General features: G+C 38.4%; 1 protein-coding gene across 5 annotated transcripts in view; it reads left to right on the forward strand.

Moving 5' to 3' along the window:
- The window catches only part of LOC122046924 (symplekin-like), a 42,949-nt gene that overhangs the window by 11,200 nt on the left and 5,334 nt on the right, over window positions 1-26,415 (forward strand). The window contains exons 15-19 of one of the 5 annotated variants that reach the window (XM_042607884.1): window positions 351-425; window positions 9,410-9,505; window positions 9,606-9,686; window positions 9,762-9,833; window positions 25,552-25,596. In XM_042607884.1, the coding sequence (XP_042463818.1) occupies window positions 351-425; window positions 9,410-9,505; window positions 9,606-9,686; window positions 9,762-9,833; window positions 25,552-25,596 (369 nt within the window). Of the gene's footprint in view, window positions 1-137; window positions 426-9,409; window positions 9,532-9,605; window positions 9,687-9,761; window positions 9,836-25,551; window positions 25,597-26,415 lie in introns of those variants that run through there. The other 4 variants (XR_006130424.1, XR_006130425.1, XR_006130427.1 and 1 more) reach the window with 4 other exon arrangements.

Consider the following 26,415-nt stretch of genomic DNA (forward strand, 5'->3'; position numbering starts at 1 on the left):
CCTCATTCCATTTTTCTTGACATTTTGTCAAGTTTACTTCTTGTTAGTATTGATAGCCAGCCTCTGAAATAATCTTCTATATTATGTCGTAGAAGAAGAAACCAATGGTTACATATAACTTTTCTATGTGACTCCAGGTTTATTAATGCTAGTGATGATTAATATATTTCATTAGGACCAGAAGGAGCTGCAGTATGTTCTACTTAGGTTTTTCTTTCATCTTCTTTACCAATTTTGGCATATGGTTTTTTATGAGGACCAATGTAGCTGAGATATGGTTGAAGATTTCATTCAAGAGAATGCACCTGTGATCTTATTGACTGATCTAACATTTGTGTTTTTGCACTTAGGTGTTGCCTATCTTTCCACGTCTAGTTGATCTTCCCTTGGAGAAATTTCAAGCTGCTTTAGCTCGCATTTTGCAGGTATATATTACTTTGTGATCTAAATATATACATACATACGTACGTATGTACATACATACATATGTCTCTCTCTCTATATATGTTTATATAAGCACGCACAAAATTTTATATGCTTATTTTAGTTCAAGCTAGAAGCATTTGGAGCCAAGATATCCTTCAAGTGGGTTAGTGTTAACACTTGAGGAACATTCTGACACTCCCTTTCATCTTGGGGCATAAATATTGATCCATTTCTATCTTGTAACACACAATAGAGTGTCCCCTATTTGTATAAAATAAGGCCAATGTCTGATAAGACTCTTGATGAATATAAAGAAATAATAGATATAATGATTGCGAAACTTGATGACATGATGCTATCAATTGATATTCAAAAGAATTGATGATTTGTTTTGACAGATATATGGTTTTATACATATGGGTTTGATAAAAATGCAATTTGATCTGATCTTTAGAGTCAGATCTTTTTTGTATAATGTTCTTTTTTAACTCCTCCGATAATAAATAAACCATAAGACACTAAGTTTTGTTCAGAAAAGTGACAAATTGTAAAGGGTTAAAGAGAAAAATATTTAGATTTCAAAGAGATGATGTAGTAACAAGGTTTAAAGGATCATTACGCATTTTGGTTGATATGATATGATTTTGATATCGTGCCATGCCAACACTTGGCACATTTATGTTCCAAGATCAACTCAAAGGAGTTTTGGTTTGTAATCCCCTTCCACACATACCAGGATGATCTCATAATCTCTTTTCATTACCTTTGAAGAAAATATAACAAACATCTTAACTAATCATTGTACCTTACTAACATTAAAATGAATGTATTAAATGAAAGCATTAGCTCTCATAGCATTCTAGTGAGATCAACCAAATAAAATTTTCAAGGCCCAGATTAACTAATGCTCCTAGGATTGTTGGGGTTATTTTTTTCACATGTTATAAATATCTCAGTTAACTAAAAGGAACTGGATTTGAACTAGCACAATTGGAATTGAAAGAGTACAAATAGAATATCATCCTTTTTGATGCAGCTGTGCTTGTTCTGTGCCTTTTCCCGTCTCCCTTTTAGTGTTTTATCTCCTTCCCATAATTGAGAAACAAAATCCAAAGAGAATTTTTCTTGTCTTGGCCTATATTGGATGAGACAACCTTATCTTAGTTGGCACCATTGACTGTATTGGTATAGGTAACACAATGACATTTACTCATTTGTCTTTGCTGACAAGGTATTAATATCAGGTAGCAGCTGAATGATACAGATGTGTCAAACATTACTGCTTGAAACCTTGCTTAATAATGTTCTACTCTTCACTCAAGAGAGGATATTGGAAAGTGACATGAAGTTTCCATCTCTTATTATTACCATGATCGATGAAATTGATACCAATGTTAAGTTCAGGTGATAATTAAAAAAATAAAAAAAAGGGGAAAATGTAATTTCATATATTAGAGAACAAATAATAATGTATATTTTGCTTTCAGATTGTTAATAAATTATAATATATAAATAAATTGTATAATTTTTAAATTAGATTCATGTTATAAACTTATAATGTATTATCATAATATCAACAATATCATATTATTATCCTTACATGGACAAAATTATACTATTATCATTTTTAGATTAATAAGATCTACCTAATTCCTTTGAGTATCTAGTTTAAACTTCTTCATCTATCTTTGTGAGGCAATTTATTTCTTGGGAAATATCATATTGGTCTTTGCTGATATTGATCTAACTCAGGTGATCAACATCAGTATCTTTCAATTTTGATAACCATAGAGTCTGCAGTCAATGGGCAGACTGAAAAGTATTGCAAATAAAAATGAGATTAGGCTTCCAAAATCTTGAGTGGGAAGATATTAGAAGACTGAATTGGGTTCCAACCATTTTATTTTGAGAGAAATAGAGAAAAATGTCGACTGTGACGTTGAGAGAAGAGAGACCTTGGGAAGAGACTAACAATAACTGTCTCATACGAATCACACACGATATCAAAAGATGAATGAAAAATGAAATTGACGTTGTAGAAGAATCAAGTAAGGTGAAAGACACTTTCCATGCATATGGTGAGGAGTAAACACTTTAAATTGTTATTGTATTATTTTTATTTCACCTTTTTAAATATTTTTTTTAATAACTTTTTCCCCTCAAGTCTATCCCCTTTCATGAGAACCTGTCACTTCTTTTTCTTTTTCTCTTGAAATCATAATACTGCTCTTTTTTACTTCCCAAATTGTCCCTATTATTATTTTCTTAATGTTATTGGCCCCCTTTACCTCTTTTGGGTTGTGAGCTCTAGTGGCCCAAGATCTAGTACAGGAGATTAGGGCATGTGTACGTATGGGTGAGGCTGCATGGGTGGGTTCTTAGTTGGCATAAGGGGCCAGTGGGACTTACACTATGGCATAAACTTCCTTGTAGCTCTTGAGTCAGAGGTGGAACAATGGCAAAAAGGCATGCATGAAGATGGATGGCAGAGCGATTAAATTGCAAGGTTATTTGGGGAGAAGTTTCCTTCACCATCAAGAATGCTACAATGCCAATGATAGAGCATATTTAACCTTGATCATTTTTATTTTGCTTTTGATTAACCAATTAGCATAGATGCCAATTATTATGATATACATAGAACATGAGAAAGAGAAGTGCTGGTGATGATTTAAGTTTAAGGACGTTGATAAGGGGATCCATTAAGTTGAACCAAGGGTGCAAAAACATGGAATTTCGTAAGGAGGTGACACAATGATGGAAAGATGTTAGCCATGCAAAAAGAGGTTGTAGGTAAGGGAAGTATAACACAGAGAAGAGGGGAGGAGCAAAGGTCAAGCGGCATTCTATCACTTAATGATAAAAGTCACAGTCCTAAGGGGATTGATAAAAGAAAAACATAAACTGTAGATTAATCTAACTCTGATGGAGTTGAGAGATAGAAAATTGTATTATTGATAGTTAGGTTGTTAGTTTGATTGATTGTATAATTCACCATTAGTCAATATCCAATATAAGACTAAAATTATATTCGAACTGTTAACTTATAAACAAGATGGAAATTTGTTTGCAATAAACTTCTTCTCCTTTAAGTTAGGGGCTCTATGACATTTTGATGATTAGGAATTCTTATAAGCCTTTGTTTTTAGAGTAACACAATTTTCTTTGATTAGGGTGCTAAGTTTTTGGTTCTGGCTTCCTAAGAAAGAATTTTTCCCTACAAATTATCTTTCTTTTGTTATAGTGCCAAGGGATTGGCTATTATTCTTTTATGGATTCATATAACTTGTTAGATTTGTCTTTTATCTCTACTGTTCTTCCATGGCAGGATTTTTTTTTTCCTTTTTGGTTTAAAGGAAATTCTAGTGTCACCAAAATTAAAAGTTTGTGATCCCGTCTCAAATCAATCAGGGCTGGACTACCACCAGCTGGTTGGAATGCGAACCAAGTCGCCATGACTAGGAGGGAGAAGAAGGTGTGCTGTCTTTGATATTGACCAGGTCGTGGAGCTTTCGAAAAAGAGGGTGATCTATCCTCGTCACCGGAAGAGCTTGCGAAGAGTAAGAGCGAGGGGGTTAGAATGGAGATCGGGTTGCCCAAGCCTTCCAGCGATGTCAAAAATGGGGAAGATAAATAGTAGTTGAGTAATGAAATGTGAGTGCTTGTAGTAATGAGTATCCTGTCTACCTTGGCCTATGAGGGCGGAACTTTTTATAGCATGAAGGAGTGATGTGTCACATCCGCGATTGTTAGAGGAGATGGTGCACTTTTGACAGGATGTCATGTCTTGGTAAGGAGGGTCTCCCATCATTATATCAAGGTGTGGAGATCTTGTGAGGATCACACTATGTCACACATACTATACGTGTCTGGATATCCACGTTTTGAGAACTCATGTATTCTGACAACCTACTGGGCCCATGTGCTCTTCTAGATAATTGGGTATGGGAGAGGCATAGGGTCGGAGTGGAGGTGAGTCGAAGCGTGTGAGTGGTAGAGCCGGTCGTCCATGAGATGGATACTTGGTTGAGGAGCTGAGCCCCTGAGTCAGTATGGGACCACCCGGTGGGTGGCAGGTCAGCTTGGCCGGACTGACTGGCGGTTGGCTGAATGACTAGCGGTCGACTCTACAGGGCAGACTGGCCGGTCAGCTCAGTCAGGAAGATTGGCGGATCGGCTCGGCTAGGAAGATTGGGGGTCGGCCCTGGCGAGTCAGCTCTGCTCGGCCAGGAAGACTGACAGATCGGCTCGACTCAGCTCGGCTCGGCTCGGCTCGGTTGGATAAACATAGTCCCATTGACCTCCCTTGACTTTTGATCTAACTTGGCATCCAATTGATCCTCGTTTATATTCATGGTAACTTTCAACACTCTCCGTATCATAAGTCTCCCCTTCAAGTTTAGTCGAAGGAGGTGCTAGTTTGACGAATCGCTCCCTACTAAGGAGAGGTTAGGAAGAGTCTAGCGGGAGCAGATCCCATGAGTTGAGTGAGCCCGTGAGTTGAGTGGTTCCGACTAAGAGGCCCTTGGGAGAATTTTGATGGAGATGCTTTAGATTGTGCCATTAGTAACTTACTGGAAATTTGTTCTATTGTATTGGATTGAATTTTGCTTTTGATTGGACTTCAGCCATGTGAATTTGATGGGATTTTGTCGATCGACTTCTTGCCAACTGGTGCTTGATTATAATTTGATTTGCCAAGCTTAGCCAATTTAATTTTAATTGGAATTTCTATTAGCAAGCGATGAAGTAGGTGCTGAGCATGCGATTGAGTGGGTGCTGATCAGGAGACGGAGTGTGTGCCGAGCGAGCGACAGAGTGGGTGCCAAGTGAACGACGGGTCACGGGGCGCGTAGGGGCCACGCTTACAGGAAGGTTGTTAGGCGCATGATGACCACACTTATAACTCAGTTGAGAGATGCGAGAGTCTGGATTTTTGCTAATCGGAAGGTTGTTAGGCGCATGGGGACCACACTGATAACTCGGTCGAGAGATGCGAGAGTCTGGATTTTGTCGACTGGAAGGTCGTTGGACACATGGGGATCACGCTTATAACTCGATCACGAGACGCAAGAGTTTAAATTTTTGCAGACCAGAAGGTCGTTGGGCGTGTGAGGACCATACTTATAACTAGGTCGAGAGACATGCGAGTTTAGATTTTATCAACTGGAAGGTCGTTGGGCGCATGGGGACCACACTTATAACTTGGCCAAGAGGCGCATGGATTTTTGCTGAAAGGTTGTTGGGCGCGTGGGGACCACGCTTATAACTCGGTCGAGAGATGTAAGAGTCTACTGACTGGAAGGTCGTTGAGCACATTGGGACCACGCATATAACTTAGTCGAGAGACGTGAGAGTTTAGATTTTTGTTGACCGGAAGGTTATTGGGCGCGTGGAGACCATGCTTATAACTCGGTCAAGAGGCGCGAGAGTCTGGACCACGCTTATAACTTGGTCGAGATATGCGAGAGTCTGGACCACACTTATAACTCGGTTGCGAGACGCGAGAGTCTATTGACAGGAAGGTCATTAGACACGTGGGGATCACGCATATAACTCGGTCGAGAGACACGAGAGTCTAGATTTTGCCGATCGGAATGTTGTTGGGCACATGGACGCAATGCTTATAACTTGGTCGAGAGATGCAAGAGTGGTTTTTTGCCCGGAAGGTCGTTGGGCTCGTGGGGACCACACTTATAAGTCAGTCGAGAGACGCGAGTCTTTGACACTTGATGAAGTGGCTTGAGTGACTTGGTTAATGTCTGTGCCAAAGCTGCAAAGAAGAGCAACAATTCATGTATGAGAGAGAATCATATGGGATTGAACTTGATGCATAACTTTGGGGTGATTCCGCCACTCCCGACTTCCAAATGTCATCAAAGTCGAGAAGAATATAGAATAAGGAACCAGAATGCCGATTGGATTTTGTATGTGATTGGAACTTGATCAAGTTGAAGAAGTCGAATGTCAAGTGAAGCCGAATGAAGCCACTAAGCGGATTGATTTTTCCATTTGATCGGCATTTATTATGCCAATGGTTTCGCCAATTAAAGCCGCCAAATGGTGTTTGCCAACTGCATGACGTTTCTCCAAATGGCTGATTGGCTGTTGGATATTGTCGATCGGAATTCCAATTGGCCGATTTGCACCTAATTGCTTTTTCCATTTGTACAAGTGCTGCTACCGAAATTGTCAAGCGCCGATTGGAATTTTCCAATTTTTGGAGAGGTTGATCGAGTGTCGATTGGAATTTTCTATTTTTTTCAAGAGGGTTGCTGATCGGCAATTGGAGAATCTTTCCAATCAACTTGTGGGGCTGCCGAATGGAAAGCTTATGTTGCCGTTTGAAACTGATTAACTTGCTGATTGGATTTTGCCCATTAGAGCTGCCAACCGACAAACTTGGTGCTGCCATTTTGGTGTCTTGGGCTGACGCTCGTGCCTGAGTTGCTAATTGGGCATTTTGCCAATTGTCATTTTGCCAATTGAAACTACTGATTTGGAGACTTCATGGTCAAGTGGATTTGACACTGATTGGAAATTGGTCCAATGGAATTGTCGATTGGAATTTTGCCAATTGGATGACCGATTGCAACTTCTTGATTGGACTGACCACTTGGTATTTGTGAATTGGTTTGGCCAATTGGAATATCTTGGCTGAGACAACCACAGGTTTGGCCGACGACATTTGTATTCCTTAGAACTGTTGATCGGCTTTAGCCACCTAGTGTTGCCGAGTCAAGCCTGCAAGGTGTTGTTGATCGGAACTTGCAAGGGAGATGCCGATTGAGTATCTGTCTTGATCCTCGACTCTTGAATTCCCCCGGAGTCGAGGAGAGACTAATAGAAAAACAAGATACTGACTCAGTATCCAAAAAGTGAGGATCTTACAAGGACGAAGACACGTGGGCTTCTAGCGTAATGGTCGAATGAGAACGATGCCTAAGAAATTCCAATTTCTAGCTCCTGCACTGCGGTGGCGTTGTGCTTGTTGAAATCCCCCGAGGTCATGGTGATGGTAGAGAATTTTTCGATGTCATCTATCTTCACGTTTTAGATTAGACGTATGTTCTCACAAACGACGTCAAATTTGATCTAATATGAAATTAGTGAGGGATGAACTACCGGTGAGTTAGTTGGAATGCGGACCAAGTTGCCTGCTAAGAGTAGAGAGCGAGGGAGGGGCTTAGAATGGAGACCGGGTTGCCCTGGTTTTCCACTCCGATGTTCAAGTTAGTCTCCGGTGATATCAAAATGGGGAAGATAAACAGTAGTTGAGCAATGAAATGTGAGTGCGTGCAGTAATGAGTATCCAGCCTATCTTGGCCCACGGGGTAGGACTTTTTATAGCACGAAGGAGTGATATGTCACATCCGTGTCTGTCAGACGAGATAGTGCACTTTTAATAAGATCTCATGTCTTGGTAAGGAGGGTGTCCCATCGCTATATCAAGGGGGTCATATCACTCATATTTTGCACTATATGATCTTGTGGGGATCACATTGTCACACATACTATTCCACGCGTTCTGACAACCCATGTATTCTGAGAACCTAAGGGGGGCCCACGTGTTGTTCGGAATATTTGGGCCTGAGAGAGACATGGGGTCAAAGTGGAGGTGAGTCGAAGTGTCCGAGCGGCAAAGCTAGTCAAAGTGGAGGTGAGTCGAAGTGTCCGAGCGGCAAAGCTAGTCGGACATGAGCTGGATACCTGGTCGGGGAGCTGAGCCCCTAAATCGGTATGGGACCACCCAATGGGTGGTAGGTCAACTTGACTGGATTGACTAGTGGGCCGGCTGAATAATTGACGGTCGGCTCAGCCGGGCAGACTCGCGGGTCGACTCGGTCAGTAAGATTGGCGGGTCGGCCCGGGGGGGGGTCAACTTTCACAGGGAAGATTGGCGGGTCGGCTCAACTCGGCCAAGAAGACTGGCGGGTCGACTCGACTCTGTTCGGCTCGACCCAACTCTACCAAGGAAACTGACGGGTCTGCTTGGCCGAATAGAGATGGTCCCATTGACCTCCTTTGACTTTTGACCCAACTTAGTATCCGATTTACCCTTGTTTGCATTTGTGATAGCTTTCAACACTTCCCGTGAGGTGGCAAACCACATAGCACATATGTGGTATGTGGGGGCGTATGTGGTCAAGATTATTTTTTTTTAAAAATAATGGTTAGTTAAACATTAAAAATGACTAACATATATATCCAATAAAGCATATTAATCAATCATACTTAGTTTACATTAACAAGTGAATCTCAAATAAACAAGAGATAAGTAAACACATATAATTCACCATTTCTCATTGTAAGTAAACACATAACACAATAGAGCATACATAACAAGATAATGTATATCCAATTAACAAGCCATAATCAAAAACATAAAACCAAAGGGTATAAAAAAACAACATTAGAAGTGAAATTTGCAAAACAATTCTAGCCTAATACTTCCACCTGTGAGTAGTCCACTTGAACTACTTTTTAAAATTCCTGTCTTACTGAGGTTGCATATTAAGTATAACAAACTGTTCAGTGTCAAAACTGCCTAGGCACCCACCTAGGCAGCTTTTAAGAACAGTGGATGTCAAACTCTATAGTGGAGCTCTTTTTATTATAGTGCAATTATATTATTTTCTCATCTATCTCGATAATGGGATTCTTCTATTCTTTTATTCTATTGCTCATTCACTTCTGCAAACTTCTTTTCTAATATTAAAATGGAGATATTATCAACACCGTCTTGTTCCCAATTGTTCCTTTGTTTGCACGTTTGCATAAGTAATCTCTTTTTTAGCCCTCGCTTCTCATAATTTCGTTAATCTTACACCTATCTTTTTTTTTTTATCTCTATGCACATGCCTTTATTTTGAATGCAGTGTGTTGATTCAAACATTTAGAGAAAAAATGTAACATCTGGAAATCAACCACTAGCTGATATTTTTTAGATCTTGTATCAGTACTAACTTTGTTGGATTCTTAGGGATCTGCACATACTGGTCCTGCATTAACTCCTGCTGAAGTATTGATTGCAATTCACAATATTAATCATCAGAAAGATGGTGTTGCACTTAAGAAGGCTAGTTAAGCCGTTTCTCTTTACATGTATGATTCTAGAATACTGCCTTTTTTGAGATTAAAATTATTTCACACTTGGATACCTTGTTTGTTATCTTCAGATAACAGATGCTTGCACAGCATGTTTTGAGCAACGTATAGTTTTCACTCAGCATGTTCTAGAAAAATCATTGAATCATTTGGTATGCAGGAATAAAGCATTATTTTCTTTAGGTTTGATTTTAGAGTCTGCACTAATCAACAATTGTGACTCTCAGGTTGAGCAAGTGCCCCTCCCTCTTCTTTTCATGAGAACTGTTATTCAAGCAATAGATGCCTTTCCATCTCTGGTAATTGTTAATGTATCTTCTGTTGTTTTACTTATTTGTTTCGCTCGACATTTGGAGTCCTAGCTCAAATGAAACAACCTAAAACTTTATCCCCTTATAGCTTTCAAAACATGTTGTACCTACCCTTCCTTTCCCTAACTTATTCGAATAAATCAACGCCGATGCGGTGCATCTCAAATGCGTTCAATGAGAAAGCAGTAAACCATATATATATATATATATATATATATATATATATAAGAGACCCGAATGTGCAACCCACCAAATTAAGGAATCCCAGACAACTGACCAACAATTACCTCATCGACTCAAAAAAGAAAACTCAATATCCCATCGGGTGCACTAACATAATCTAAAAAAAACAAGGCCATCGGGTGGGCACTACTTGGTACGAGCTACCTCATCCATCAAGACCCTCCATCTCCTCATTACCTGCACTATATGGATCTAGTGAGTCTAAAGACTCGGCAAGTTTAAATATTTTATAGCAAGAATTAAATATCCAATCACATGCTTATTTATATGTATTTTTAAGAAAAAAATCTTGAACATTTAAAATTTAAACCTTGCTAACATTTAGTCCCATTGACCTTCAAACTTTAATTAAAGAACATCAAACATTAGCTTTCAACATTAAATATTTATGTGAGTTCATATCATTGAATGTGACACCTTTTTCCTCCACCTTTATTCATTTGGCCAAACATTTACCTTAGTACTAGGTTTGATAGTATTTTCCGGTATCCTCTAAGCCGGGTTCCACGAGCTTTTGTATGGATTCCGGTATCCTCTAAACCAGATCCTTACCATGGTGGCAAAAGGCAATTCGCTCGCCCCAGCGCCCCCGCCAATCAGTCCCATAGTACTAGGTTTGGTAGTGTTCTCCTGTATTCTCTAAGCCGGGTTCCACATGCCTTGGGTAAGAATTCCGGTATCCTTAAGCTGGATCCCACACCCCATATTCCTTTGATTTGATAAAGAATTTTTGGTATCCTCTAAGCCGGACTCCTTTATCTGTCATAAACAAATCACATTATTCTTCATTTGATTGCATGGTATAATCAAAAGAAATGCAAGGCAGATTGAGAAACTTATTGATGTAGCATAGGCAATATTAAGCTAAGAAATAAGAATTTCTACCAGCTACCAGTACAAGATTGGGCTTTTATTTATTTGAATCTATTTCCATTACTTCATGACTTTAACTTCAAACCATACAAAGCGTGCATATGGAAAGCTAAAATAGAAAAGCAAAAAAAAAAAAAAAAACCGTGTATAGTCCATACAAAACGTATATAACATCAAAGAAATGCAAAGCATGTTATAGTCTACTGGACGTCAGTCCAAAGGCTATCCAGCCTCAAAACTCCAGGGATAAAACGAACAAATGTGAGAACGAGAAGCTCGACAGAAATTTATGAATGTTTCAAAATCTCCGAAAGCATAATATGTATTGGCAAAGAGAAATGGTTATCCAGCGATAGAGTCGAACTCAATGATAGTAGAATGGAAATTAAAGAAGATTAAGGATGGATTCAACCTCAAATCATCGCAACCATTGCAGAAATAAAACACAAATGAAATCATCAACGCTTGCAGAAATAAAACAGCAACGAAATTGCCAACAGTTGCAGAAATAAAACAACAACGAAATCGCCAACAATTGCTGAAATAAAACAACAACGAAATCACCACAATTGCATAAATAAACAATGACGAGATCGCCACAATTGCATAAATAAACATATGTACTATGATCCATATAGTGCAGAAAATAAGGGTTGAAATCTGGCCTTAGTGTTTTGCTTACGAAAAGGTATCTAGCGAGACGTAGGGGAATGACGTGAGGCGATCTGACAATGTTCTTCTTCAAGGGCTACTAAGGATTGTGGGGAAGGGGGCGACGACACCAATATGAGGGAAACCTAAAATTCTTTCTTAAATGAATATATTTAAAAAGGGTAGGGAAGACAAGTTTGCTAACATATTGGACCAGGTCCGTAATTTGTTACTTGGCATTTTAATTATCTAGACCCTTTATCATAAATATATTTATGATATATAAAATCAATTAAATAACCCAAAAACTTACGTGACTTGTTTTTTTTTCACTACAATTCCTCCCCCCTTAAATTTCGTCCTCGAAATTTTAAAACTTAGCGAATAGCTCTAGGTAACGACTCTTTATGTCTCGGTTTCCCTAGTGGCCTCCTCGTCAGAGTGATTCAGCAATTTGACTTTGACCATCTTGATCGTCTTGTTTCGCAGCTTCCTCTCCTGTCTGTCTAAGATCTACGTAGGCTTCTCCTTGTAGGACAAGTTTGGTGTAAGCTACAATGGCTCGTAATTTAGTACATGCGAAGGGTTCGACATGTACTCCCTCAGCATCGACACGTGAAACACATTGTGCACCCTTGCAAGTTTCGACGGTAGAGCCACTCTGTATGCCAACATCCCCACTCGGTCTAGGATCTCGAATGACCCAATGAACCTCGGACTGAGTTTGCCTCTACTCCCAAATCGCATAACACCCTTCATGGGTGCTATTTTCACGAAGACATGGTCACCAACTACAAACTCAAGGTCTCTTCTCCTTTTATCTGCATAACTCTTTTGCCTACCTTGAGCAGTCTTCATTCGATCATGGATTTTGACTACTACTGCTGCTGTTTGCTTGACTATTTTCGGGCCCATCTCTGTCCTTTTCCCTATTTCGTCCCAATGGATAGGAGATCTACATTTCCTCCCATATAAGGCTTCGTATGGAGTCATACCTATTGTCAATCGAAAACTGTTGTTATAGGTAAACTCTATAAGCAGTATCTTCTTCTCCCAACTTCCAAGATAGTCTATCATGCACGCTCGAAGTAGATCCTCTAAAATCTGTATCACCCTTTCGAACTGGTCGTCTGTCTAGGGTGAAATGCTGTACTGAATAATAACTTCGTCCCTATGGAAGAATGGAGACTCTTCTAGAAAGATAAAGTAAATTGTGGGTCTCTATTTGACACTATAGAGATTGAAATGTCATGCAATCTGACTACCTCTCTATATACTGCGTCATGGAGAATGTTGTCTTCACTGGCAGGAAATGTGTAGACTTGGTGAGATGGTCAACTATTACCCATATAGCATTAGATCCTCTCTCTATCTGTTGTAGTCCAACTACAAAGTCCATCGTAATATTCTCTCACTTCCACTCGGGAATAGAAAGTGACTTAAGCATCCCCCTAGCCTCTGGTGTTCTGCCTTAGCCTACTGATATGTTAGATATTCAGATACAAAATGTACAATATCTCGTTTCATACCCGGCCACCAATACAAGTGTGGCAGATCATGGTACATCTTTGTACTCCCTGGATGAATGGAATATGGGGTGGAATGAGCCTCAGTCATCACATAAACTCACAAGGTGTTTGATCCTGGCACCCAGAGATGACCTCGGAACTTGACGATACCATTCTCAACTATATAAAGTGCACGCCCCTTGGCCTCGTCTTGCTGCCTCCACTTCTACAGTCTGCTCATCTCGAATAGGTCTCTTAGAGTAGACTGGATTGTTAAAGTAGACAATCACGAAGCGCTGCCCTTCGCACAAATCTCTAGTCCAAACCTCAGTATTTATGTTTGTAGAGGTTACTGTACTACCAACTGTGCTACAACCGTTGTCTTTCAACTCAGAGCATCTGCAACGACATTAGCTTTTCTCGGGTGGTAGTTAATCTCACAATCATAGTCCTTTACAAGCTCTAACTAGTGCTTCTGCCTCATGTTCATCTCTTTCTGCGTGAAGAAGTACTTGAAACTCTTGTGATTGGTGAATATCTTGCACTTCTCACCCTAGAAGTAGTGTCTCCAGATTTTCAAGGCAAAAACCACTATCGCTAACTCTAGGTCATGAGTCAGGTAGTTTTTCTCATGTAACTTCAGCTGTCTGGATGCATAAGCAATAACTCTCTCATGCTACATCAAAACTGCGCCCAAACCCAGCTTAAAAGCATTAGTAAACAACATAAAGTCCCCTTGCCCTAAGGGGATAGCTAATATTGGTACAGTTGTAAGTACCAGCTTTAATTCGTCGAAGCTCCTTTGATAGTTTGCTCCCCACTCGTACCTAGCATTCTTTTTCGTCAATGTTGGTATTGCAATACTTGAAAATCCCTTGATGAATTTCCGATAATAACCAGCTAAACCTAAGAAACTGCGAATCTCGGATGCATTCGTAAGCACTGTCCATTCTTTCACGACCTCTACCTTTGACGGATCAACTTCTACCCCTTCCTTCAAAACGATGTTGTCCAGGAATGCTACCCTCTCTAGACAAAACTCTCACTTACTGAACATTGCAAATAGTTTGTGATCTTGCAGAATTTGTAGTGCCGTCCTCAAATATTGTCTATGCTCCTCTTTATCTCTGAAATAGATCAGTATGTCATCTATGAAGACAATAATAAATTGATCGAGATGCGGCCGAAATATACAGTTCATGAGATCCATGAAGACCGCCGAGGCATTAGTCAACCCAAATTACATAATTAGAAACTCATAATATCCATATCACGTTATGAAGGCTGTCTTATGCACATCTGCTTCTTTCACCTTCAGCTAATGATACCTTGATAGGAGATTTATCTTTGAGAATACTGCGACTCTTTACAATTGATCAAATAGGTCTTCGATCCTCGAGAGTGGGTACTTATTTTTCACTGTGAGCCTATTCAACTCTCGATAAAATACAGAGCCTTATACTACCGTCCTCTTCTTAACAAACATGACTAGCACACCCCATGGGGAGAAACTAGGGCGAATGAAGCCCTTCTCTAATAGCTCTTGAATCTGTTTCTTCAACTCCTTCATCTCTAGATGTGCTAATCGATACAGTGCCTTTGGAATGAGCATTTTACTCGACATAAGGTCAATAGAAAACTCCACTTCCCTCTCGAGTGGAATACCAGTAACGTCATTAGGGAAAACATCAGGAAACTCCCTCACCTCTACCTCCTTTAATGATGGATTGTCTACAGTAGGGCCCGGAATCAAATTGACTAAGAAAGTTGGGCAGCCTTTAAGAATGAGTTTCCTTGCTCTTTTGTAGGATATCACTTTGGGCAAAGCCAAGCATCTCAATGCCTCGAATTAGAACTACTCTCTTCCTTTTGGTCTCATTAGCAGTAGCACTAGCACTGACCTCTACTAATAATCAATCAATACTCCATTCTTTGATAACCAATCCATTCTGAGTATAACATCAAACTCTGCATTGGTAACAAGATAAGATTGGCATAAATCAAGTGACCATGTAAGTCAAGCTCAAGCTTTCTGACTATGCTAGTAGACTAGAGTTCTTCTCCTGACAGGACGATCACAGTGTAACCTATAGCAAGTTTAACGGTTTAGATGCCCCTACATTTCACAAAGGTTTCAGATATGAAAGAATGAGTAGCCCCTGAATCTAATAACGCCTTAGTGGCTACCCCTGCTATGATGATTTTTCATGCACACAGGTCATCGGGCACATGCAATTTCCTCATGATTTAAAAGTAGGTTCGAAACTTTAAAGATTCAAGCACTAATAATGCAAAAAATACATGTAATGAGTGTCATGTCTGGATCTGCCTCCTCAGCATGCATGACATGCAATTGCCCTGAAGCAAGCTGCTTCAACTGTGGGCAATCCTTGGATATGTGTCCAGCAGCTCTGCATTTGAAGCACTTGTTCGATCCCCACATACACGTGTCGAAATGCCTGTGCTTGCACTCCTTGCATAAAGGTTTTTCATCAGTGTTAGGGGCTGCGTTCTTGTGCGGTTGTTGCTCCTGAGATCTCTGCGGCCCTATGAACGACTTCTTCCCTTGTTGTAACTACACTGGTGGTGGCCTCTTCCTCTGCATCTCCGAAGCAATATCCTTCAGAGCCTGCTCAGCTTGGAAGACCCGAGAAATCATACTAGAGTACTCAGTAGAGTCTGCCATCGTGACGTCATGGTAGATAGTCGGTTGTAGTCCATCCATAAAGTACCTCAACTTCTTTGTTGCGTCCTTAGCCATTAGGGGCACAAAATGCACCCCCGATCAAACTTCCTCACATACTCAGCCATCGATAAGTCTCCCTGCCTCAAGTTCATAAACTCCCGCTTCATCCGAGAGCGTACATCTGCAGTGAAATACTTGGCATAGAACACTTCCTTAAACCCATCCCATGCCAAAGTGCCCATATCAACGGATAACTCCGCTCCTTCCCACCATAATAATGCATCCTCATTCAGTAAATAAATAACATACCTCACTCTGTCAGCATCACCAAGGGCCATGAATTTGAATATCACCTCTATAGATCGGATCCATCCCTCAGCAACTAGTGAGTTTGTCATTCCCGTAAAATCCTTAGGATCCATTTTCCTGAAACGATCATTAACCGCCTTGGGCCTCACTCTACGAGCCATCTTGTTGTTCCAACAACTAAGCCATTCCCTGAACCACTTGATCCCCAGTGCCCGATGACGGTGGCGATGGAGGTGGAGGTGTCTGAAGCACTCGATCCCCAATGTCAGACGACGGTGGCGGTGGAGGCGGTGCCTCCTCAGGCCTCTCCTCCCCATGCCCCCAATTCCTCCTTATGTGCCGTCTAGGAGGCATCTTTGTACATGACCCAAAACAAGCACATAAATCGCATGTATTTAAGATGAAAAGACATATCTATTGGTCCGGTGAGGCCGGCTAGAGAGAGAGAGAGAGAGAGAGGGGGGGGGGGGTGAATAGCCCTGCAAGTAAGTTAGAATTTTCTTTTGCTTTTCGAACTTAGCAAGGATAAACAATTAATTAAAGCAAGTACTTAACATTAAATAAACAACTTATAAAATAAAAAGAGACACAAGAATGTACTTCGTTACAACCTAGTTGGTTGTTAATCCAAGACAATGAAAGTACTAGAAGAATCTCCTTCGTTGTAGGAGGAGAAGCCTCTTACACTCTTTAAAAAGCTCAGAAAATAGCTAGGAATTGATTACAGAAGTTATTTTTTGATTCCTAGCTCTAGAGGAAAATGTTACCTTTGGTTGGAGGCGCCTTTAGAGGGTCCAGGGCGCCTTCAAGTAGATAAAACTTTATCCCTTCGCAATGGTCACAGTAACGGCCATTCTTTCTGTTGGAGGCGTGAGGGTGCCTCCAACTCCATTGGAGGCGAGGGCACCTCCAATAACATTGGATACGCCTCCAGCCAGGCTCAAGGGCGCCTTCTCCTTGAGACGCGAGGGCTCTTCCAAGCCTCTTGGCGATGCCTTCCAGCAGGTAGATCAACCTCCAAGCTGATCTTCTTCATATGAGTGATGCTTCGGTCAACAGGAGTTAAGTTCACCTGAATTCAACTCCGACCTTCTCCTCAAGCAGACTTCGTCCTAGCTTCTTGTCCCTCGGATATGTCGTGCGCGTCCTTCTCGTCTGCCGATGTCCTCTTCTGTAGTTTCTCGTCCCTTAGATGCACCGAGCCTGTCGACTCGCTTCCCGTGTCATCCTTCTCATCCGCTGCGTCTTTCGCTCGACTTCTTGTGTTCTTAAGTTCCTGCACACTTATACACAAGGATCAAACACAACAGGACCTAACTTCACTTGGTTGATCATATCAAAACCAACCCGGGGTACTTACAATATCAATTAAATTCTTAAATTCTTCATTGTAAACCATTAAACATTAAAATTTATCTGAACTTTAAAGACTTCTTAAGTTTCTTGCAACCGACTGTAGGCACAACCCTTAATCAGGACCCTTGGTTATGATACCAACTGAAACAACCTAAAACTTTATCCCCTTATAGTTTTCAAAACACGTTGTACGTACCCTTCCTTTCCTTAACTTATTCAAATAAATCAATGCCGATGTGGTGCATCTTAAATACGTTTAGTGAGAAAGCAATAACCTAAAGTCCTTTCTAAAGCACTAATTGGAGACCTGAATGTGCAACCAACCAAATTAAGGAATACCAGACAACTGATTGGCAATTACATCAACTCAGAAAAGAAAAATCAATATCCCAACTATGGAAAGTAACTAGCTCATCCAACAAGACCCTCCGTCTCCTCATTACCTGCACCATATGGATCTAGTGAGTCTAAAGACTCAGCAAGTCCAAGCATTTTATAGCAAGAATTAAACATCCAATCACATGCTTATTTATATGTATTTTTAAGAAAATACCTTGAACATTTAAAATTTAAATCTTGCTGACATTTAGTCCCATCGACCTTCAAACTTTAATTAAAGAACATCAAACATTAACTTTCAACATCAAATATTTAAGTGAGTTCATATCATTGAATGTGACACCTTTTTCCTCCACCTCCATTCATTTGACCAAACTTTTACCCTAGTACTAGGTTTGGTAGTGTTCCCCGGTATCCTTTAAGCCGGGTTCCACAAGCTTTGGTATGGATTCCGGTATCCTCTCAGCTGGATCCTTACCATAGTACTAGGTTTGGTAGTGTTCCCGGATATCCTCTAAGCCTGGTTCCACATGTCTTGGGTAAGGATTCCGGTATCCTTTAAGCCAGATCTCACGCCCCCCTTTCTTCTGATTTGATAAAGAATTTCCGGTATCCTCTAAGCCGGACTCCTTTACCTGTCACAAACAAATCACATTATTTTTCATTTGATTGCATGGTATCATCAAAGAATTGTAAGGCAGATTGAGAAACTTATTGATGTAGCATAGGTAATATTAAGCAAAGAAATAAGAATTTCTAGCAGCTACTAGTACAACAAGATTGGGCTTTTATTTATTTGAATTCATTTCCATTACTTCATGACTTTAGCCTCAAACCATACAAAGCGTGCATCTAGAAAGCTAAAACAGAAAAGCAAAGAAATACAAAAAACCGTGTATAGTCCATACAAAACGTGTATAGCATCAAAGAAATGCAAAGCATGTTATAGTCTACTAGACGTCTGTCCAAAGGCTACACATTTGATTTCCAGCCTCAAAACTCCAAGGATAAAACGAACAAACGTGAAAATGAGAAGCTCAACGGAGATTTTTGAATGGTTCGAAATCTCCGAAAGCAGAATATGTATTAGCAAAGAGAAATAGTTATCCAGCGATAGAGTCAAACTCAATGATAGCAGAATGGAAATCAAAGAAGATTAAGGATGGATTCAACCCCAAATCATTGCAACCATTGTAGAAATTAAACACAAATGAAATCGTCAACACTTGCAGAAATAAAACAGCATCGAAATTGCCAACAGTTGTAGAAATAAAACAACAATGAGATTGCCAACAATTGCAGAAATATAGCAACAATGAAATCGTCAATAATTGCAGAAATAAACGACGACGAAATCACCACAATTGCAGAAATAAAACAGCAACAAAATCGTCAACAACGGTAGAAATAACATGATAATGTAGAAATAAAATAACAACGAAATTGTTAACAATAAAGCGTACATCAAACATATGCACTATGATCCATATAGTGCAGAAAATAAGGGTTGAAATCTGCCTTAGTGTTTTGCTTGCAAAAAGGTATCTAGCGAGCCGTAGGGGAACGACATGAGGCAATCCGCCAATGTTCTTCCTCAAGGGGTGCTAAGGGTTGTGTGGAGGAGGGGGCGGCGACACCAATATGAGGGAAACCTAAAATTCTCTCTTAAAAGAATATATTTAAAAAGGGTAGGGAAGGCGGGTTTGCTAACATATTGGACCGGGTCCGTTAATTTGTTACTTAGCATATTAATTATTCAAACCCTTTATCATAAATATATTTATGATACATAAAATCAATTAAATAACCCAAAAACTTACGTGACCTGGTTTTTTTTTTACTACAAGAAACCTCAAAGGTTTGTTATTTCTGTGCAAGCAATAAGCTTAAGATATAAACCTAGAATGACTTCATGGACTCATATTGAAGTTCCAACTGGAATTCCTGGGGTCACTTTTGTGAGGTTTTATCAATCTGGTTAAGACTGGGATATGTCCCAAGGAATTGAGTCTTGATCTTGAGTGCTTTTACAATTCTAACTTTGTGTCAAGCCAATTTGTTGCTAAATGTCTTTTTTGGAGTTCTAAATATTTATGCTGGAACCAATTTCAATATCTGACTTGAATGATTCTATACTTGCCAATCTGTGCTGAGACATAGTTCCTGCTCTCGTGTTAGTAGCTCGGTTCATTGAAGAAGAAATTCATCTACATTCCTAGCCACCACAAACATCGGGCTGACCATCTTCTATCCTTCCCTATTGAGACTGATGTCTGGCAGTCTTGTGACAATGTGAAAGGTGGCAAGGAACCTGGTATATGTACTGATATTGTGCAACATCTCTATGTGATATCAGAACTGGATGTTTCACTTGGGCAAGACAACATTGAAATTTCAATTCTTGTGCTTTGTTCTGGTGTCAAGCTGCACCTTTGTGTGAGAGGACCCAATTTAGCATGATTCAAGCATAACATCACCAAAACTTAAGTAATTAATCTTTGTATCAGTCAACATTTTTGGATGTTCCAGTCATAACTCTTAATTATAGAAGTCAGATTTGACTTGGAGTTATTGATTAATGAAATCTCAAATCAATTGAATCTTATGATGCAAAGTCTAAACGTTCTAGAGTATAAATAACAGTACGTTATTATCAAAATAAATTTGGGTAGATGTAGCAAATCCAAGGTCAAATGTTGCTCCAACATATCTGTTTCAATGATGACATACCACCATGATTTAGATGATAAAGAGAAACAATGCAAAACAAATATTTGATGTCATAATTTTTTTGAGTTTGACAATTGTGGCATGATTTAATTTTGATTTCTGTTGACATCTTAAAGAATCTTGGTGGTGGAATGAGAAAGTACAAGAGAAAGTGAAGGAAAAACGAATAGCTTATAAGGAATTATATATTTGTAAGAACGAGGAAAACTTAAAAAAATATACAATAGCCAAGAAAGAAGCTAAGAAAGTAGTGAGTGAAGCAAAAAATGAAACTTTTAAACGCTTATATCAAAAATTGGATACAAAAGAAGGGGAAAGAGACATTTATAGAATAACTAAAGTGAGAGAAAGGAAAACAAGAGATCTTAGCCAAATAAAATGTATTAAAGATGAATTTAATAGGGTATTAGTAAATGATGGAGAAATAAAAGAGCGGTGGAAGGGGTATTTTCATTAACTTTTTAATGAAGGTTTAGGTGACCAACTTAACTTAGGTAATTTAATTAAGTCAAATGAGCATAGAAATTTTAATTTTTTATCGAGAATTCAAACTTAAGTAAAACAAACTTTAAATGAGATGTGTGATGGAAAAGTGATTAAATTGGATGATATTCCAATAGAGCTATGAAGTGCCTAGCGAAGCAAGGTATAAAATGATTTACAATTTTTTGAAGTTATTTAACTTGCTATTGAAAATGAAAAAATGTGTGATTAATAGAGGGTAAATACCTTAGATAAAACAAAAGCGATGTATAAAATTGTGTAAATTATAAGAGCAGTAAGTAAATGAACCATACCATGAATCTTTAGAAAAGAGTTATAAAAAAAAATGGAAGGAGATCATGGTGATAAAAAATCAATTTAGATTCATACTCAAAAGGTCAACGATAGAAGCTATATATCTTCTTAGACAATCGATTCAAAACTATTAGGAAAACAAATAAGATTTACATATGGTATTCATTGATGTAAAATTATTTTTCCTTGGTAAATTTTATAGAGAATTCTAGAAAAGGAAGGTGTTAACGTAGGGTGTTTTAAAACAATTAAACATATGTATGAGGATGTAATGACAAGAGTGAAGACTCTAGGCAAATTAATTGAAGCGTTTCCTATAAAGATAGGGTTACATTAAAGATTATCTCTAAGTTCATATCTTTTACATTAGATATGGATGAACTCAATGGATACATCTATGACACGTTACCATGATACATGTTGTTTGCAGATGATATTATTTTGGTAGATGAGACACGTGAAGGAGTAAATGCTAAGCTAAAATTTTAGAGGGAAACACTAGAAGGGAAAGGTTTTAAGCTTAGTAGATTAAAGACAGAATATATGGAATTTAAGTTTAGCAATATTAGAAGTAATGAAACAATTGTTAAGATAGGAGAGGACGAGTTGCCCGGAATCGAGAGATTTAAATATTTAGGATCATTTTTACAAAATGATGGAGGGATTGAGAGAGATGTCTTACATACAATACAAGCAGGATGAGTGAAATGGAGGGGAGCGTCGGGTGTTTTATGTGACCGTAAAGTACCTCTTAAACTTAAAGGTAAGTTCTATAAAACCGCAGTTAGACCTGCTATGTTATATGGAGCTGAATGTTGGGCTATGACTCGAGCACATGAGCATAAGATGAGAGTTGCAGAGATGAGGATGTTAAGGTGGATGTGTGGACATACGAAGATGGACAAAATAAGGAATGAGAGCATTAGAGAGAAAGTCGGAGTTGCATCTATTGAGGACAAACTCCGAGAGACACGTTTAAGATGGTACGGACATGTACTTAGACGACCAATAAATGCTCCAGTTAGGCGATGTGAAACTATGATAAACATGCATATCAAACGAGGAAGAGGACGACAAAAAAAGACTTGGTTAGCAACAATAAAACAAGATAAAATTTATTTAAATATAGATGATGATATAATAGGAGATAGAGCTCAATGGCGTAAAAGGATTCATACAGCCGACCCCACCTAGTGGGAAAAGGCTTGGTTGTTGTTGTTGGCATCTTTAGAATTTATCTTGAAGCGTGATTCATGTACTAATTTATAATTTTTGATATGAGTGTAGCCTATATTAATTTGAAATTATTGTTTGATTTACTGATATTTCGAATAAATGTTAATGCAATTAAACTATTTTGGTTGTCTAAGCAAAGTCACATTAAGAAACATGTGCATATTTTCTAGATATGTTATTCTCAATGAATTAATTTTGATCTTCAGACCTTTTTAACACCAACTACTCTATACAAAAGTTGACGTCTCACATTGGTTACTTTCAGACTACGAGTTCTTTCATAATAACTTGTTGGTGCAATTGTACCCAAGTGATGTTAGGAGCATGATCACTTGGTTTTCATATTTGGTCAAAGGTTTATGTTTGATATAAGGGTTTAAGATAAGATAATGTGATTTGTCAAGTATGTTTAGGTTGGCAAAATACTTGGCAATCGAAAAATTCTAATAGGTATTGGTATTGGAGAAGTCAAATCGGTGTTGGCATCAAAGGAGCTCAACATAGGTTGTTAAAGGAGAAGTCCAAGATGTATTGGCAAAGGTAAAATTCTGACATGCAAGGTTGATCATATGCTTGACAAGTGAAAGTCCACAGGTGATAGGTGAAGGTTTCGAATGTTTGGAAAGTGGAACTTCCGTTAGGTTAAGGTTGACCTAGGTTGACATGATACTTGACAGATGCGGAAGACCTGGAGGTGACACCTCTTGACAAAAGAAGTCTAGCCTCTTGGCAAAGGAAGTCTCGGGGAGGCTTCTTGGCATAGGAAGTCTTGGATGCAAGGTCTCTTAACAAAGAAAGTTTTGAAGGTGACCTTTTCACAAGACAAGGAAGTTTTGAAGGCACGACCTCTTAGCAATAAAGTCTAAATGAGATGAGACTCTACAAATGACCTGTGTTTCAAGTAGATTTTTTGACATAGGCGATAATTTGACCTTAGATTGGTCGTAATTGATGATTTAGTCAACCGAAGGCTGCATTCAGTCGACTAGTGTGTAAGTTCACTAGGAAGTTGACTCACGTAGATTTGTCAATAAACAAAATGTTCCAACAAGAAGTTAGAAGAAGATCGTTGATCTGTCAAAGCATGGCAGGAGCCATCAGATGACTTATGTGATTGAGCATCGAGCACGGCAATCGACTAGGAACAAAAGAACTCAATTGAAGTATCAATTTCCAAACAAAACAATCGATTGAAATCAGATGAAGTCAACTGAAAGATCTGTTGTTAGGTAGAGGCTTACAAGATCATGAAAACAATCACAATTTGTTGCAGATGGAGTCGGCAAATCTGTTGCTATGTAGAAGTTTACAAGATCATGAAAACAATTGTTGATTAAAAGAGCAACAATTGAGTTGAAGTAGAACAATAGATTGCTGACAGAACTTGAAGGCTATAAGTAAGGAAGCAAAGGGAGGTTCTCAAGGCTCGTAAAAGTCAATGAAATGTAGTGGAAGCAATGAAAACAATTGAACTATTGTGAAAATGTTCTGATAAAAGTTGTGCACTTGTATTGCTTTCTATATTGTATTATTATTGTTTTACTTAAATTATTTAATATGTTTTGTTCTTATTGTGAGCAATGCATTCTAAGAGGATTCCTTTCTTTTAGGAGTATAAAAGATAGAGAGATGACTTATCGACGAGTCATAAGCCATGGAGTAGGAACTGGGGTTTTGAACCATATTAAGTAGAAGTTTTAGCTATGCTTATTGTTTTGTTGTTTGTCTATGTATCCACTGTGCAACTAACAATTAAACCAAATGAGGACTTAGTTAAGAAATTGCAATTTCAAGTGCCCACCTATTTTCTATGCGTCCATGGTTTTCATACCATTTTTTGAAGGCATGACTTATGATCTACTTATTGTTAATTGCTTAATACCAGTGATCTTATTTACTTCATGCTATTTTTATATTCTTATTAGTAGTTTGAATCCTTGACCACTTTGTTTTTGTTGTGTTCATAGACTGCACTTTGTTTTTGTTAAAAAAAAGTTTCAAAAGAACTAGAGCTCCGTTGGAGGAAAAAGTCATCTATATTAGAATCAGGCTTATGCATGGTCTTTTGAATAGGAAGTTGATTAACAAGTTCTGGCATAGACAAAAGATCCACATTGAGCTACTGCATCCTTCTGAATTGTCTAATTCCTTAGAGAGGATTAGTAGATTGTGCACAGAGGTGGAGTATAAGATGGTTGAAATGGAGGAGAGTATCAGATGTTTTATATGATAGAGTACCTCTAAAATTTAAAGGGAAGTTTTGTAAAACGGAGGTTAGACTTGCTATGTTAGAATGTTGGGCTATGACTCAATTACATTAATAGAAGATGATAGTTGCAGAGATGAGGACGTTAAGGTGGATGTGTGTACATACAAGGATGAACATAATAAGAAATGAGAGCATTAGAGAGAAAGTCGGAATTGTATCTATTGAGGGAAAATTCCGAGAGACACGTTTAAGATGATATAAACATATGTTTAGATAACCAATAAATGATCCAGTTAGGCGATGTGAAATATGATAAATACGTATATCAAATGAGGAAGAGGGAAAAAAAAAGATTTGGTTAACAATAATAAAATAAAATAAAATTTATTTTAAGTATAGATGATGATATAGTAGTGGATAGAGTCCAATGACGTAGAAGGATCTATATAGTCGACCCCACCTAGTGGGATAAGACTTGGTTGTTATTGTGGACTTCTTTGGGTTACTGTGATGACCAAGTGGGACATGCTTATTTTGCAATGGCCAGTGTATTTTTATCTTACGTTACATTGAATTGAGTTAATTATGTCTTGGATCCCCTTTTCTTTCTCCGGTCTCTCCTTGAGTCTTCTTCTTGAAGCTCCTTTCTTCTCTTCTCCTCTGTACCCTGTGATGCATTGCATATTATGGAAGTGAATTTCTCTATTAATTGCTCGTGAACATGAAATGCACAATCTTAAAATTTTCTGGTCTTGCTCCACCTTGCAGGTTGATTTTGTTATGGGTATACTTTCAAAGTTAGTGACAAAGCAGGTAACATATTATTTTTGTTTCACCATTGATGATGTCGTAGGATAGTTTTTTCTTTTTCTATATATTCTGTTTTACCATTATTTTATATGTAATCAAGTAACCAACCTTTGAAAAAGGGTATGTGAAGGCATGTGATCGTCTCACTGCATAGCACATATGCGCTATGTATATCATTATGTGGTTAACATTAAATTAATAAAAAAAATAGTTGCAACTATGAAAATTACAACATATAATTAAGCTTTCATTTGGTTGTAATAAGTTTTTTTAATTATTATTATAAGTGGAATAGATGATATATATAAGACACATATAATAACAGTGTCACATGGAAACTAAGTGTTTAACATTTATAAGTTAGAAGCTAACAAATAGGGTAGTTTAAGATTTTAAATCAGTTTGATTCAATCTAAATTTGTTCAGATAAACCTAATAAGAGCTTTTTGTCAATTGCATATATGGGATTCATGTGTCACCTGTCAAAGTCCGCCTGAACAGTTGCTTGTGTAACCTAGTCAGAGGCTTTTAAAACTATATAACTTAAACATTTTGTGAGCTAACAGTGGATACAAAATTTTACAACCGACAGCGAACAAAAACTCCAGTATGAGCATCATTGCTTATAAAGATTAAAATTCATACGGGTGCAAGATCAAACCAGTTGGGTGTGTGAGAAGAATAAAAAACTTATAAATAAAATGGGCATTAAGTAATTCCTTCCAATAAATTAGAAGATTAAAAAAATTTAAATAATCTCTTTAGTTCAACCCATGGTTTAAAATCTCTAGCCGTACTGAGATTTCGATCATGGATCGAAGC

The sequence above is a fragment of the Zingiber officinale genome, chromosome 2B, assembly GCF_018446385.1.
Source record: "Zingiber officinale cultivar Zhangliang chromosome 2B, Zo_v1.1, whole genome shotgun sequence".
In the NCBI taxonomy this organism is placed as follows: domain Eukaryota; kingdom Viridiplantae; phylum Streptophyta; class Magnoliopsida; order Zingiberales; family Zingiberaceae; genus Zingiber; species Zingiber officinale.